General features: G+C 40.2%; 1 protein-coding gene across 1 annotated transcript in view; it reads right to left on the bottom strand.

Moving 5' to 3' along the window:
* Positions 1-8712: 8712 nt before the first annotated feature.
* Positions 8713-16986, bottom strand: part of NELL2 (neural EGFL like 2) — a 150170-nt gene continuing 141896 nt past the window's right edge. Inside the window, exons 17-20 of the mRNA XM_040596657.1 lie at positions 15652-15845; positions 14523-14699; positions 12236-12460; positions 8713-9520 (exon numbers count right to left, since the gene is read on the bottom strand). Of these exons, the coding sequence (XP_040452591.1) occupies positions 9470-9520; positions 12236-12460; positions 14523-14699; positions 15652-15845 (647 nt within the window). The 3' untranslated portion in view covers positions 8713-9469. The remainder of the gene's footprint in view (positions 9521-12235; positions 12461-14522; positions 14700-15651; positions 15846-16986) is intronic.

Below are 16986 nucleotides of genomic sequence, written 5' to 3' on the forward strand. Positions count from 1 at the left end.
GAAGAAATTGTATTCAGAGTTAAATGGCAGGTTTGACCCAGTATAAATATAAATTACTTTTCTGCTGCTTTAGGGTATTTGTATTTTTTCTGGGTTTGCATCTATTATTCTGACCATAAAGGAGGGAGAGAAATTATACGCAGTCATACAAATAGGATCAAAAAATTGTTCCATTTGAACTTTAGCCTATGAACTAAATAGGATGTGGATTAGCTCAGGCTGCAAATCTGAGCAGTTAGGAAATGTCAGCTATGCTAATGAGCAAGCAGACATTCATCAGGGAACTACTTCAAAAGTAATCTTGCCAAGCCATTGAAGATATGCCAACAGGTTGCATCAGTAACTGGGGGCACCAAGGTACACAGTTGGACAGACCAGACCCCTCTTCACAGCCGTGGTGTTTCAGTCACATGTCTGCAAGTCTTTCTTGTTCTCTATGTCTATAATTTTTTGCATCGCTGCCCCTAATTGTGCACTCTCTGAAAAGCTGCCCTGTATCAAATGGATCCTTTCCTTTCTGATGCCTCAAGGGGCACAGCCAGGGCCTTACTGATGTCACCAACCCAAGCTCCCTCTCAGAAACCAGAGTAGCTTTAAAACAGATTTGGCTATTTTGGGTTTCCCTTGGTCAAATTAAATAGACTAACTTTATTTCTAGTCAACATAATTTTCAAGTTTATATGTATTTATAGCCTCTTTGAACTTCATCCCTGTGGAGAAACTGATGGAAGAGCATGTCTGCGCCATGCCAGATATGATGTATGAGTGCTCCAACCTTGCCAAAAACCATGGGTTAACAGCACTCTTTCATTTAGCATGTGCATAATTATTTTATGGCCAGGGTCCTAAGACGAGGGAAAATCTCTGCTGACTTGCCTAGGCCTTGGATCCACACCTTGATGTCTGTTTGGTGTCTCCTTGGCTGAGGTCCTTTCTCCTCAAGACAGCGAACGAACAGTTGACAGCCTCTGCCAGCTCTTCCATCGCTGCAAGGTCTACATGAGTTCTTTCAAAACTAGGTTAAGTTAACCTGAACCCGTACTAAGGATATGGCTAGGCAGGCACAAGCAGTGACAATAATACAGACTGACCACCTCCTCAAGACCTTCAGCCACTGTGTGGTAGCTGTTGTTTGCCTGCTCCTAATCCAACATAAGGAGAGCTACAGAGGAGTCAGCAGAGAAGAGATGACACAGCATCCCTAAACTGTTCTTCCATCATCGTCTAACCATGTGGCCAGGTGCCTTTAGTCAGTTGTGCAATGTGTCTAAAGCTCAGCACCAGAAGTTTTTCAGTCCAGGACACTTTTTCATCCTGATGAAGTTTGTTAATAGCTGACCAATGTCTGCACTATTCAGTTGGTGCTGCATCAGGATTTTATGGTGTAGAGCAGTACAGCACTCAGTAAATGCACTATAAATACAAATCTAAGCTTTCCTCTAATCTCGCTCTCACTAAACCTGGAAAAAAATTTATTACCTAATTCACTTGAAACCATTCTGTATATTTATTTTTGTACATGAAAAGCATTTTGGTTACAGTGAAATCTCTGCTTCTCTATATTGTTACAGATGTCTATGTGTCTTAAGTTTTGATTCACACCATGTAGGCAATGGCTGCAGTTGACCTTGTACTGATTGATTGTTCAGAAATCCAGGTTTATACTTATAAACTAGATTAATGCAAAACTGCAGGAACACAGCTGAAGAACACAATAAAACACAGAAGCTATTCCAAATACTAAATCAAACACAAGTTTGCCTTCACTATTATGTGTACTGGGCCAGATTCATCTCTCTGTAGGATTTGCTTCTGCTGACCAGCTGTACACAAGGATGTATTTCATATATGAACTTTTAAGTTCTAATAGCTCAAAAAAGTCAAATGCAACAGCTAGGAATCTTTATGTGCAAATGGATATTACCCAGAAGAAGCGATTCAAATACATGAAGCATGCAAAAATAATTTGAAAGCTACACAAATGACAAAAAATTGCTACATAAGAAATAAAAAGACCACTTAAATGGACTGTATAAATGTCTGAATATCTATAGCTTTGCTGGAAATTGATGAAGCATTTTAAATTTTGGTGTAAGGTGATTCAAGAATTTAGACCTGTGAGCATAAGGGTGCAAACTGGCCTTCTGGGCTGCAGATTTTGGAAACTGCTTCTATTAAAAAACAAACAAAAAAACCACAAACAAACAAAAAAACCCAAAAAAACAAAACATCTGGATGCTTAGTTTGCTTTAATCCTCATTCAGAAGAAAACCAAAGATAATTAGGATTTCAGGGACCACTTTCTCAGTCTGGTTCAAGTCCCAGAGCACCAGGAAATAGAGATGAGTCTGAACTGTGAAAATTCAGGCTAAAGTAAGAATCTGACTCCAAATTTATGCAAATTCAGTGGCATTAATTGTACAGCTTCTTAGGAACTTATAAAATGCACAGTGGGAACGTACATATTTTGTTTTTTTAAAAAGGATGTTTAACACTGGTTGAAACCTCTAAAGCAACATGAGTGATCTCTAGCCCAAGGAGTGATAAATTCCACATAAGAAGCTTTGAAGACATGGCAAAATAAAATGGTCTCTTCTGGGAACCATCAGTGCCGTGCTGAGGTAGGCCAGCGCTGAAAGTTATCTGCCTGTTACTGATACAGGTGCCCATAGAGGAGATAGAGGTGGAAGCAGCACATCATTTTCTGAATAAAATAGTAAGCAGAGAGTAATGTAGCTGCCAAACCCAGTATGCTGCCCTTTCCTCAATCTATTTCCAGCCAGAGGAAACTAACCCAATAGCTTTGTGTTGAAGGAGTTAATTTGTTGTGACAAGGATGTTAAAAGCAAGTGCTTTTGCTGCTGAGGCTGCAGGGCACTGGTCTAGGTGTGATATGTGTTTCTGTGTGAATGGTGCTGGGGTCGGTGGGACCACGGGTCTGTGGGTTGTATCTCTCCTTCCTTTGAAGGCAGCAGTAGCTGAGCAGCCTCTTAAGTTTACCAAGTGAGGAAAGAATTATTTCTTCCTTGCCTGCTGTACTCTTCACAGGAGTATCAGGGCCCATCAAATGTAATTATTACCCAATGGAAAATTAAAATGGCAAACTACAGTAATTAAAAAAAATCATTTAAGCAGTATTAATATTACCCACTCACCTTGCCACTGGCAATGTCTGCAAGGCCAAATTTTCACATGATCTGCATTAGCTGGGTTTTGACATCCATTTGTCACCAGCCCGACTTGGCTGGGCAGGGGAAGAGGGGCTACCCTGTCCAGGCCATGCAGGCGCTGGATGCAAAGCGGCGTCCACAGGCATCTCCCCAAAAACGTCCTGCAGGGGGAAAACTGGCAGCGGGAGGGGGCTTGCTCTCAGCTGACGGGGGTAACTTCTGCAGAGGCATATGACCACAGAACACCAAAGCAGTGAGGGGACTGAACTTTGAGGGGTATTTGTGAACATTTTGTCTATGGCCAGTGTGAATGACGCAAACACAGGTTTTTTGCCTTGGAAAGCAAATAAAAGGCCTGGCTTCTTGTCTCTTCCCAGTGAAAATATTTTTCAGACAATAAGAACGTTTTGCTTCGGACAAAGGCAGACCTTACCTTTCCTGGGCTGTGGGCTGCATGTGTTGGGGTGATATGGGAGCTCCAGGGACAGTCCCACTCCTACCCCTGCATGCCTCTGCACTGTCAAACCACTTGACTTGCAAAATCCATGTACAGCAGCTAAAAGGGGAGGTTTTGCCTTGCAAGGCTGCAAGAGGAACCAGTTTGAGTTGGGTCATGCTGGTCACAGCTTAGGGAGGACCCCCGACACATAACTAATGAAACAGCAGAACTGCACAGACAACTTTAGCCAGGGTGCTGCACTAGCACCCTCTGGACTGGTGCCTGCAGCCTGCCTGGGGGCAGGGAGCTCCAGCTGCGGTGCAGTGCCTGGCTTTGAAGCAGGCCAGTCCCAGCCTTGGGGAAAAACTGCATTGTGATGGTCCTAAGCACTTTCTACATTTTTACCAAAGACACTAAGAAAATAGAGTAAAGGGCTGTGGCCCTCTCTGTCAAATGAAATATCCAAACTCAGCATCAGCCAAGGAGCATCTTCTAAGAACTAATGTAGCCAAGCAAAAGGCTGCATCCCTCTTTTTGTTCAGATCAGCAGTCATTAAAAGAGGGAAAGAACCGAGTTAGCATCTGTAGGATTGTTGGTTGATTTTCTGTTTTGTTCCCCTCTCCCCTCAATGAAATTGCCCTCCCTCCCCGCCACAAAATTGCACTTGAGTCAGTACTTTGTTTCTGCTGTTCTGTTTAGATGGATGCTCTGCCTGTGGTGACGCATTTCTAGTCATTTTGGTTTTCAAATACAACTCAGTCCTAAAGCAAGCCCTTAAACAATTGTATTTTATGGTTCCAACCAATATTGCTGATACATAAATGACATGCTGGGAGCTACATTTGGTCATGGTAAAATGGTAAAATGAGATTACTGATAAAAACAGATTTCAAGATGAAGCATAGTTATTGAGTTTGGCTTTCTTATGGATGAAATATTATATGATCAATAGATTATTATGATTTGTAGTAGTTAAAGTTTCACATTATAGAAATCATCTATGAGCAGATTAGTAGTATATAGGTTTGTAAACCTCCTGTTATATTTGGCACATATATATATGGCATATATCTGGCATTTTACGGACTGTGTAAACTCTGGCAATAAGAAAATAGTGATTAGTGCAGACCTAGATAAGTAATTGACTTTAACAATTGATTTTTTTTTATTTTTATCATTTTGCGTTAGCAAGCACTGTACTGACAAAAGAAAAAAAGTGAAATACACTGACATGCTAGTGGCCATTCACATGGCTGATGAGCAGCCAGAGAGATCTGAGAAACAGGTTTTTTAACACCATCTTTTTCTTTCCAAGCCCTCTCTAAAGCACTTCTTAAAAATACAGTGGTATGCTTTGCCTTTTCTCCCAGGACACAGATTAGGCCACCATGCTAAAGCAACGAGAAGTTTTACAGTTTTAATTAGAAATTAAAATAGCAACAGAAGAGCTGGCCAGGATTGTGATTTGGAGAAAACAGCTGTGACCCGGACAGAAGACATGACTGCAGGGGCCTTTACCAGTGCACTGAAGAGGAGATGCTTCTCCACAGATCACCCACTCAGGGCATGCCAGAGATGCTCTAGTGTTCTTACTCATATCACTCTGAAACATTTTCTTTATATAGTTGGCAAAAGCTATCACGTGATTTTTCACTGAAATTTTTAACTGGTTTGGGGACAAGTTAAACTGCATTTGCCTGTAAGTAAGTTTCACTATTAAAAAATAATTACCTGAGTCCTACTTTAAAGCTACTGCTATTTTTATCTGAGAAATCAAGGGAGTCCCCACCTGTTGAGAGGCACTGTGAGCTAAGCACCGTCACTGGGCTGCACTGGGAGTCTCCCCCACTTTGGAGGAGACCCACAAGTGCTGTCTGGACCACGCAACCTACCCCACCGCTAAGCACTTCCCCACAGCAGGGAACCAGGGAATTCATTCACGATGAGACTCACCGTATCCATGGAGGAGGACATGCCCTGCCATACACACCCTACGTTTGCAGTCAGCAGGATCCGAGATCCGGGCTCTGTGGCTCATGCGGTTGTGCTTCTCCGAGTTGTCCCGGGGTGCACCTGACACAGCCCAGAGCAGTTAATGGGAAGATCCTATGCTGGCACTGAAGGAGGGCAGCTTCACAGCACTTCCTGCATAATTATCCGCTTTTAGGCATCCTAGAAAAAAGCAATGGCTAGTACTTCAGCTATGAATAATGACCGTATTTCACCAGCTGCACTGTTAAAGGCAGAGCTCTCCCAGAGGGCAAAGACCTCCTTAGCCATAAGGGGTACTGAGAGAGCCAGCCCCCTGGGCTTGCCCTTGGTGAATCTGTGAGCATCAGAAATTTGCAGCTGCACAGGCAGATCCCTTTTCAACAGTTTACAAGACTGCTGCTTTTTGTCAACTTGATTCACCATAGCATTGTATTGAGCATTGTAACTGAAGACATCTCTGCCTTTATATCTGTAGGCCTATTAACTTAGGGCAATTACTTAGCAGAGAGATGACAATTCCTTTATGGAAGTTATTGAATTCTGGTACCACAAACACTGCAAACAGTGCATCAATAATGAAAGGCCAGTAAGAGAGCACAATGTACCTGCATCATTTAGCAATATAATTTTTTTTAATGGACTATATTGTCTGACAGATAATTCAGCACTGGAAATTAGACATCAATTTTTAATAATATTTAAATTTACTTTTCAAGGAAAATTAAAACATGAGGTGCTAATTACTGGCTTGACTGAACAGGAGGGAGATGGGGAAGAGGGGGTGAAAGGGAATGAAAACAAGGTTCACCAAGATATCTCATTGGAGTTTGTTGACCTTTAGAAGAACTCCCAACTGATTAGTAACCTTAAACATTGATAGATTAGATAATATTAATTCAACCCATTCTCATTTTTTATTTAGCAGAGACTTCCAGCTTTGTTCAGCAGTATGACTTCTGCCCTTTACATACATGTAACACTGACTGTCCCTCCAAGGATTTCATTGAAATTTTAGTTATTGCATCATGTCTCAATTCTTGGCTTTTTAGCCTGTATCTTAGTGTATTGCACTGTGTTTCACAAACCTACAATAGCAGAAAGATCCTACAACACTCAAGTCATGGCACGTACCAAAAGAAAGAGGTCTTTGTCTTCCATCTATACACTGTTATAGATTTGATTAAAAGATTGGATTAAACACCAGTATTACTCTGCCTTTGAGAAAGGATTGAGTAAAAATTTGGAGCTTGTTTTCTTTCCAGCTTTTGTATTTGTTATAGCTCTAAAAGCAGTGTTAGGGGGTGCACTGAACCAAATTGCAGGCAGGGACACTTGCTGCACCTGTAATTTATCTATCCACGGACCCAAAATAGGGATGCTTACAACTGTTCTGTGGATATTCTCTGGGCTCTGGGCTGTGTCAGGTGCACCCCGGAACACCTCGGAGAAGCACAACCGCATGAGCCACAGAGCCCGGATCTTGGATCCTGCTGACTGCAAACGTAGGGTGTGTATGGCAGGGCATGCCCTTCTCCCTACCAGCTCCATGGCCTTCCTTCAGAGCTTTCTACAGGCCTTGGCAGAGCCCAAGGATTCTGCCCTTGACAACGTTCGCTCTTTTGAAAAAAAGAAGTCTGGTCTTCAACCGTTTCCTATGTCTGTCTTATACCTATTCTTGAATGAAATTGAAGTGCAATTCTTAAAACAGTTACACCTTCTGCTAAACCTTCTCTCAGAAATAGGCATGCAGCTGCCACTGAAATTCACTGGAGATGTGCCTCTGCATCTGAGAGGAAAACATGAACTCCTGACAATTACTAGCAGGCAAGAAAACACTGTACAGAGAAAGCAGCATCTTTTTCAAGGAGCTAACACTCTTCCTTAAAAGCTTTGACTGCAGCTTGCCAGGAAGTGGACAACACAGTAAAACCCATGAGTACCTGTTATTTATAGACTAGGTGAGGAAAAGGGTTTATTTGGTCTGAAAATCTTCATAACTTCAATGGTTGTATGTAAAATATCAATTTGGGGATCTTTTGCATTTTTTTTTCCATATTTTTAGTTTCTTGAGTTTGTTTGTATTATTTGCATTCAGTGGCCTAGCATCTCTTCTACTCCCTGCTCCAAAAACATTCAGTACTCAGTAGACGCTAGGGCTCAAGGGAATACCTACCAGATACATGCAATTGCAGGGCATTCCTTTGATTTCCTGCTGAACATGAAACACCATGAAATAACATCTCTTTGAAGGAAAATAATTCTGTTTTGTAAAAAACATATACATGGACTTCCCTTATAACTTAATAATACACAGGGGTAGTATTCATGGAACTTTTGCCTGTCCAGGTTGCATGACAATGTACTGAACTGGTAAGAGAGATGCTGAATAGCAGCAAGGCACTTTGAATAGAACGTGACTACTAAAGCAGTATTTAAAGGGTGATGTCATCTTGGGCAGTTTCCTCCTCTCCTGTTTTGCCTCCACTGCTCGTGATGCATTCCTGACAAATTCGGTCTTTTCAGCCCATAATTTGTGAGCACTGCTTTATTCTGTATTTCTTTTCCAGAATAACATAGCTTTGGTCATGTAGCCTCTTCTATTTATTGTCCCCACAGTACAGTAGTGAAAATAGGGTTTGCATATTAGAGTGATCTCCATGCATTAAGATACTTTACACAAACAACTAAAACAGCTGTGGAGCTCACAGAAAGACAAACCAACCCATGGTAGCTGGAAAGGGGAGGAGTCTGGAGGCGATCCCCTGTAAATCTGAACAGACTGAAGACACACACAAATGGTCTGTACCCACTCTGGGTGACAGCATACCGCTGGGATGTAGAGTCTGATCTTCAGGCACATGAATTTTCTGTTCAATCCACTATAATGACTCACATGCATTAAGATACTTATGTGTTCTCAAAATAACTAAGATAAGACATGATAGGCATAAAGTTGTGCTAGGCAGAAGCTTCCATACGTAGAGGAGCTGAGCAGGCAACACTCCACCTGTATTGCCCACCTGTCTAGGCATGCTGGCAAAGAAGAAGCAAAAATAAAACGAAACGTGAAAATTACATCCTTGAAAAGGAAAGACATCACAAAGAGAAACTTAAGGTAAGAGAAATATTTATTTAAATTTGCACAATAACGAGCTTATACTGAACAAATTCAATCAAGAAATAATAGTAAGTGCAGTAAAACAAGGAAATATTGATGATTTTTCCCATCAGAAAACATTAAGAAGCCATGCCTGTGCATCACGGTTTTTCTTTTTTGGTTTTTTTTTGTTGTTTTTTTGGTTTTTTTGTTTTTACAATAACTTCTACCTTATTTTTTCAGCGCACATACTGTACATATCACATCTTAGCTGCTAGGTTCTTTATTCCTGAAGGCTTCATCCTTTTACTCAAACGCCTGCTGAATTCTGCAGTGAGCAATCAAACACATTTGTGCAGTTCCAAATATGATTAGGTAAAAATTTCTGCATCTGGTCGTGTTGGACTCTCAAAGCTTCGGAAGATCCTGTAAGAGCTCCTAGTTGATTTTGGATCTTGACATCGTTATGTACAGCATTACAATGTGTCACTTTACACTAACCTAAGTATTCTGCACAATGATGTCAGACAGACAAATAGCCAGAAGATTGGGGCCTAACCTCATACAAAGGTTTAGACATCTGAGCTTGTCTTCAGTACCATAAATTTCAGTCTGATTCAGATAATTGAGTTCATCACATATCTGCACTTTAGATGGACAAAATCAATATAATTTTAGTTTTAATTTTGAACAAGTTTTGGTCTAAAGGTCTTCTTTTGTGAAGGAAAATTCTTTAACCAGAAACTGCTTGTGAGAGATGGTTGTTGGTGTCACAGTTCCTGAAGGCACTGTGGGTCCACTGAGCAACAGATGTGGCCATTCTAAAGGAAGGAAAAACAGAAAGGAGAATTGAAACAATTAGTTCCAAGTAAATTTAACAAGCTCAGCCATTTGTCAGCACCCATCCAATTTGAATGTACAGATTTGTAAAACACCAGACATGTAGTTTTCGATCAGATTCATGACATTGTCATCACGTCCTCCCCTTGCCCAAGGAAATGGGCTATTATGATTCCTCTAATTGCTTGGTTTGCTGTGGTCTGTATCCCACAGCTACAACAGTCAAACTGAAAGAAGCTGGAATCAGTGGAAAGAAATGCTCCTGACATAAAGGTAACGGGCAGATGCTCAAGTACACAAAGCTGTTGAACAAGACAGGGCACTCGGGAGTTTTATTTAGATCAGGCAGAAGGGACTCTGGGTTTTATTTAGCCCTGAATACTTTAAGTTAATACATCCTGGCTGTAACACCAGCAAACATTAATCCATAAAGCCTTTCCTGATAGTCCAGACATTCTTCTGAGAATATTAGCAATTAAGGGAACAGATTGCCTATGGACGTCATTAAAATACTGAAGAAATTGTTTTCTGCATCTACTACTACTTACTAAGAGAAAAGAATCTTAAGTCTGATTCTTAAAATGCAAATAAGATGTGTGTATTATTTATAAAGTACTCAAAATACATTCAGCTGACTGAACTGCCAGGATTGATTAAAGACCAATGTCGGAATCATTCAAACATTTTCTTTCACTCCATCTGTTACATGAGGTTAGACTGTCCTACTGTCCACCTTCTTTACTTCTGATTTGAAATGGTTTTGTGGCTAAGACAGCTTTAGATGATACCCAGGTTTCTGAATTCTTAAAGGATTTGTGTAAACCTATTTTGCTATAGCTTCCTTATAGAAGCTTAGACTGGAGCTTTGACCTTCCATGTGATGCTCTGCAAAGAAAAGAGAAAAGACACAGTACGAATGAGACCGAGAACTACACAAATTGGGCACACCATTAATCTGATCTGGAGGGAGTGAGCTGCTTGCATGCAGAACTACAATATTAAAACGCTGCCAATATGTGCAGATAGTGTATTTCAAAAAGAAAACTGCTCTGTAAATAAAATTGAATAAGATTTGGCTTGCTGAGGGAAAAAATGGTACATCTTCACTGCTACGCAGATTCATATGTGAGCCATAATAAAACTATGGGATTTGGCAGAGTACATGTTTTGATCTTATATAAGTTCACAATGTAGCAATGGATTTTATTAGTCTGTGTATGTGTTTAAACTGGATACAAATTAATTCACACTTAAGGTTCATTCTTTGCTGAAGAGAAAAGGGTGGATGGGAGCAGCACACAGGTGGCCATCAGCCGAACTGATATATGGCTTCTACATTGCCATTGATTAGCAGCAAAACAATGAGAACACGTTTCCCACCACCAAATCTCAAAAGTACTTTAGAGAAGCATCACACATAACTATTTGTTTTACAGATAGGGAAACAGATGCATATAAACCTCAGCAACCTGCCCAAGCAAAAAGTGACTTCTAGCATCGGAGTCAGTGTATGCCACCAAAAGTGTGGGTTTCTGCATGTAAGCCTGTTTCAATATCCTTTTTTAGGCAGCAGCTGGCTTTCTAACCATTAGCCACTCTGTCAGATCACAGCATTTTCTTCTAACCACCGAGCCGTTCTGACATCAAGACAAATGCCTATGCTTACTTGGTGCATATCGCTTCCCTTGTGAAAGGACTATGCCTCAATAGCAGCAACTGCTGTGGCACACAGTATTGCGACAGGCAAAGTGCAGGAAGAAGGTGGTGCGTGACAGTTCCTGCTACATGATCAGTTACTCCCCAACTGTCCCAGAAGGAGGTGTTGAAGTTAGATTATTTTTATGAGCACCTTTTCAAAGTAGTTAATTGTACCATGTACGGAGTTTGGGAAGTATCTTGCTTGGGAAGGACACAGAATAAAGACCAAAATCAACTGTGAATTTCAATAATAATTAAAGATCTATGGATGAATCCTACTGTCTCCCTCTCCTTGACTACTGTGGAAATGCTCATTTTCATTCTTCAGTATTGGATGGTAGAAAACACAATTCACCTCACAGGCTTATTTTCAATGGAAAAATGTATTTTAACCTCCTTTGCTTTTGCATCTTTAAAAAGAGACACCAGAATTTACAGAAGTCCATAGCCATTATTTTTTCTCCTCAGACAACGAATTCCTTTGACCACAGAAACTATAAAATGTTCTAAACATTATGTTGATTACAGTATTAACTGTAAAGCAAGAAAGCTATGTAACTATATAATGTCATTATCAAAAAGCAATTCAGTCCATTCTGGTAATGCTATAGTATCATAAAGAACAGATTCCTTGTGCGAAGTCCAGTCTTACATACGTATTTGTTACTGCATGTTTTTCCAAGATCGCATGGAGCTATACAGTAAGAACTGTGATCAAACAACCGAGCTATCCTGGTGGAAAAGCAAAGCCCACTATGTCCACAGCACACTACAGCGTGGGCTGTTGTCCTGTTCTGACACGCTAGCACATTAAACCATCCTTCTAGCACATGCAAGAGTAAAGTTAACTAAGCTGAACACTTTTACTGTTATGCCCACTGCTTTAAAACAAGTGTAGACTCCAACTACCCACTGACCAGACTCAGTGTATTAATAATTATATGCCACAATAACAAGCTGGAAAAGAAGCATCTCAGCTTAATGGTTATATTCTTTACCTTGCACTGGCAGAGGGTGCACTCTGTGCCGTGCTTAATCCAAGAAGATCCAGTGAAGCGAACGACATTGGTTTCATCCAGACAGGTTTTAGTGATGTCATTGCGAATGGTGTCTGCTTGGCAGGGGTCAGTGACACAGTGTGGGCAGCACTCATTCTCGGGGAGGACACTGAATTCACAATCCACCTCTGGGCATGGCAAGGGCCAGCAGTCAACTTCGCCTTGCTGTTTACAAATATTATGAGAACAAGAGAAGATTATTAACTCTTATTTTGTTTCATTACCCATTCCTCTGAATCAGCATTATGTTTCTTAGCTGGCTAATTTTATCCATATGGTCCTATTCAGAAGTCAATGCAGAGCACACAGATATTCACTGCCTGTGGGAAACACAGCAAGCTGGGTGCTTTTTTCTGCATGCTATTCAGAAATTATATTAGATTTAGCCTACTACAATATACTCTGCATCAAGCTGCAGCTGAAAATTCTCCATAAATGCCACACAATACAGAATACGGATCTGTTCTTGTGAAGTCCTACTTCTGCAAGTGACAGAAGCCATAACAGGACTGCACTGCAAAAGTGCTTCGAAATCTCCAGTTTTGCCTAGTTCTTACTTCTATTTGGACTGTTCGTTTGCCACAGAAAGCCCTCAAATTCAGCTCTGGATGGGCTGGAGTTTATCTTTGCTACAGTTACAAATGCACCAGCAACCCAACTTTCAGTGGAGGACCTCCACCCACTCACCATCCATTCAAGATGTTATGATTACAATACCTGAACTTCCAAACTTAATCACACTTTCTGCATGATGGGTTTAGTACAGTTAGGGTATGAAAAAGTCAAAGCAGAGACTTGTGTTGGGCTAGAATATTCTTAATGGAAGTTACTGTATGACTGTACACAAAAGATGTCACATCAGTTACCAGAAGTTGGGGTCAGCTTCCCTTCAACTCTGGACAAGGGCCAAGGTTTCAGATCTGTTTGTTAAAGACAGACTTCACAGAAGTCATAAATGCATATTTCTTTTGGAGCAGGTCCATCGCTGACCTCCCACTTACTCAGCTCATTTGAGCACAGATTGAGTGTGGATTTAAGGGAGGCAAAAAGAAGAGCATTTGGCCCTAGGAAAGAAGTTTATTCACAAAAACTGTATCTAAGGCTTTGAGAATAAGGAATTCAGTATCTCCAGAGCAAAAGAGAAAAAAATTCACAGGGATTTGCCATAGCTCCAAATTTACTCCTCTTGTTGCAGAAAGTATTGTGAACTTATTCTTTTACAAAACTCTCATCTGGGTCAATTTTCCTTTTTTTGAATCACGTGATGTTAAGAATGAAAGCAATCTTTAAAACCAGTCACTGATCCTGATATTTCAATTTGGTGATGGACAGTAGAAGGAGCAGACAAAATTTGTCACCTCACAAAATCCCTGACAACTGAAAGCAAGCAGGCTTTAGTTATAGAAGTAACATCTTGGGAAAAAAAAAGACACATCTGTTGAGATCTCTAACTGTAGGTTGTTTTCTTTTTAAGAATTTAATGAAGTATGTATCTGGGAATCTGTTTCATTGGATTTTAGCACTGGCAACACTGAAAGCACAGTGTCTACAGAAATTGGTTTCTGGCTGTTATTCATGAAACCCTGACAAGGCAAAGCTGCTAGATGGACTAGGCTTTACATTTGGAGATAACCTATGATAAAAGCTAGTTGTTTTTATCTTGGGATTTTTTCTGTCATAGAAACTTTCTGAGCAGCATTATGCAGAATAGCTTTTGCTCAGAGTCTGAAATACATGCCTAGGAAAAAGTCTACAAAATTTAACAGATTTTTTTCTTCAAACCTAGTTTCACTATTTCAAAAAACGCATCAAGTCTTATTATTTTTTCTGTTACCAAAAATGTCTGAATGAATAAACAAATTTTAGTCTATCAGCATCCTTGACATTATCTACCATGATAATAAACACATATTTAGAATTTCCTTATACAGCTTCATTGAATGAGTAAACACACGAGTGTGGCTGTGTAGGTGCCATATCCAAATGACCTCCATTCTTTGCTAAAACTATCTTCATGATTAAATAATTTCTATTATGTCTATTGTGTCAAAATACATTTTTGACAGGAACCTGACAATATTGAAAAAATCCATGAAAACCAGATTTTGTTTATACACATACTCCAGGGGAAATGAAATGGATGCTAACACATGAAAATTAACTATTTACAGATCAGAATATTTCATATCCTTTTCTCTTCTGTCTCTTCTGCAATGAGGAGCCTTACCAAACATCGACACTGCTGACAGTTCTGTATCCAGGAGTCACCACTGTTGTATGAAAGCTCCCCGCTCTGATGTAAACATTGACTGCTGAGCCTTGGGTCACATTCAGGACAGCAAAAGAGGTCAACGGTGGGATTTTCACAGTCACAGACCATTCGCCGGCACATCACATACCCACTCTGTTGTTGGAAGACAGACATGGAGCGATGGCAGAAAACGGCACAACTCCAGCAGTACTTGTACCAAAATCTGAGGTTTTGGCATGATTCTAAGCCACTGGCGGCTAACAAGTTTTTCCACTATACAGTATCTTTGCCAAAACACAATTCAAACAGAGGCAGAAACCACAATACATACTCAGTAACTACCATAAAGTTCCCCTGTTGTCTTATATATGTCCTTCATACAACCAGTCTGCAGGCAGCTCTCCCCTAAGGTGATGAAACCCAAGGGTGTCTTTCTCAAGAGTCAGATTTTAATGGATTGCACTGTTTATGTCATTCTCATATGAATGCTAGTCAAGTCTTGCTTAAAACTTCCAGATTAATCCCTCTTTTCTGTAATTATTCACATAAGGAAGATGATAGGTAATCTGATATTAAATTCATGCTTATGAAATCTGAGCTGTGAAACGCTCAGGACTTTCTCGGTGGTGAACTGGGCCTTCATTTTCTAACAGCATTTAGCTTGAGATCAAGCTTCCCACAGCAAACCCTTGAGGAAGTGAAGCTGAATTACTCTACAGATACAGAACCTACTTCTATTTATAGCCATCTGCTTGATACTGGCATCAGTCACCAACCCCAATGTGCGTCTAGACAGACAGTTTCTTTGCATGAAAATGCTGTTACTCCCACCCAGAAAACACAGGTGGCATCTCTGCTAACAAAACAGTACCACCATCCTTCTCCCAGTACCATATAACAAACCTCCCATGGAAGTTCTGCTTCTGCAGGCTGGAGAGAGCAGCTTTCCCCGAAACCCCATGTAAGATATAATCCTGTTTTTTTCTGTAGCACCACACACACACATAAGACAGCAGCTAAACCAGGGATTTCATTTGAATCACGACGCTCTTCCCTTCATCCCTACCACCACCTTGCAGAAGCAGCTACTTCTGTTTCTACTGACCTGGCATGAGCAGACAGAGCATCTGTCATGCTCCAGCACCCAAATCTGACCATTGTGCTTGATTTTGTCTTCATGGATACAGTCTCCTGTGCAGTTCTTGCCATGGGGACATCGGCAGTCGTACCCACCATCCAAGTTAAAGCAAACAGTGTCATTGGCACAGCTATGCCTTCCAGTTCCACATTCATCAATGTCTGCAAAAAACATGCCGTGTAATGCTCTTAGACCACATTCAATTAACAAAAATATTCTTGTGGCAGTCAATATAAATGATTCTTAGCCATTAAAGCCTTCAGCTGCAAATTAATTTGCACTTCTCCAGAATGGGGAGAAATAATTTAGAAATTCACAAAAAATGTTTTGCAAGTCACATAAACTTTTAAAACATGATACTTTGAGTTTTCCTATACATCTTTCAAAATGAATGCTATTACGTAAAGTAGTCAAAACGAAGAAAACACAAGAAACATAAGAATAAAAATAGTTCTCAACTCCCTGAAAAGCATTAGTTTGTGGCAACTGTTCATGAGACACTTTCAGTGAAACAAGAAAAGCTGCAGAATCTTGTTTTCAAAACCTTTCACTGGCTCTGTCTAAGCACATTTGAGTTCACTTGCTGAGAAATTAATGTGAAAGGTGACGTCTGACCTGTAACATTTAAGCAAGCACACCATGTTTTCAAGTCGCATTGTTAGGGTGTGCAAACTAGAATATTTTAATTATTCAAGTTGCAGTGACATCTATAGCTTTTGTGTCCAGCATAGAAAATAAAGAGAAAAAAAAAATCTCTAGTGATTAAAGGTAAATTACTTCAAAACAATCATATCCACAGAATTAAAGAGTACCCTTAAAGGCCTACTTCATCAAGGTACACACAATTATTTTGCAAGGGCAAACTAGCAGCACACACTGCCTTCTATTCGAATAGTCTTTATTTAGCTTTTTCTGCTGTCCATATGAAAAAAAGTTATCCAGGAAAAAAGCCTTGAGAAGGCATGAAGTAAACAGCTATATGTAACAAAACATGGAAAACACTAGAAAAGTAAAGACTAGATCTATGGCAATGCACTGAGTTCAACTCTAAATACAGTTTCACAACAGCCTGGCCCAAGCTTTTAATCAGAGCTCATTAAAAAGCAGCGTTGTGACATTTAACTGTCCAACAGATCAGTACAAGACAAAAGAAGCAATATGGTCATGCACGTATCTCTCACCATCAGCAGAAAAACTTAATAAAACGCTCAGCTTTGGGTTCAATAATGGAAATGAAACCTCCAATTCACCTCAAGAACATTCAGTTTAAAGCAAAATAACTCAATTATCATTTCAATTCCA

Source organism: Falco naumanni, chromosome 5 (assembly GCF_017639655.2).
Source record: "Falco naumanni isolate bFalNau1 chromosome 5, bFalNau1.pat, whole genome shotgun sequence".
Classification (NCBI taxonomy): domain Eukaryota; kingdom Metazoa; phylum Chordata; class Aves; order Falconiformes; family Falconidae; genus Falco; species Falco naumanni.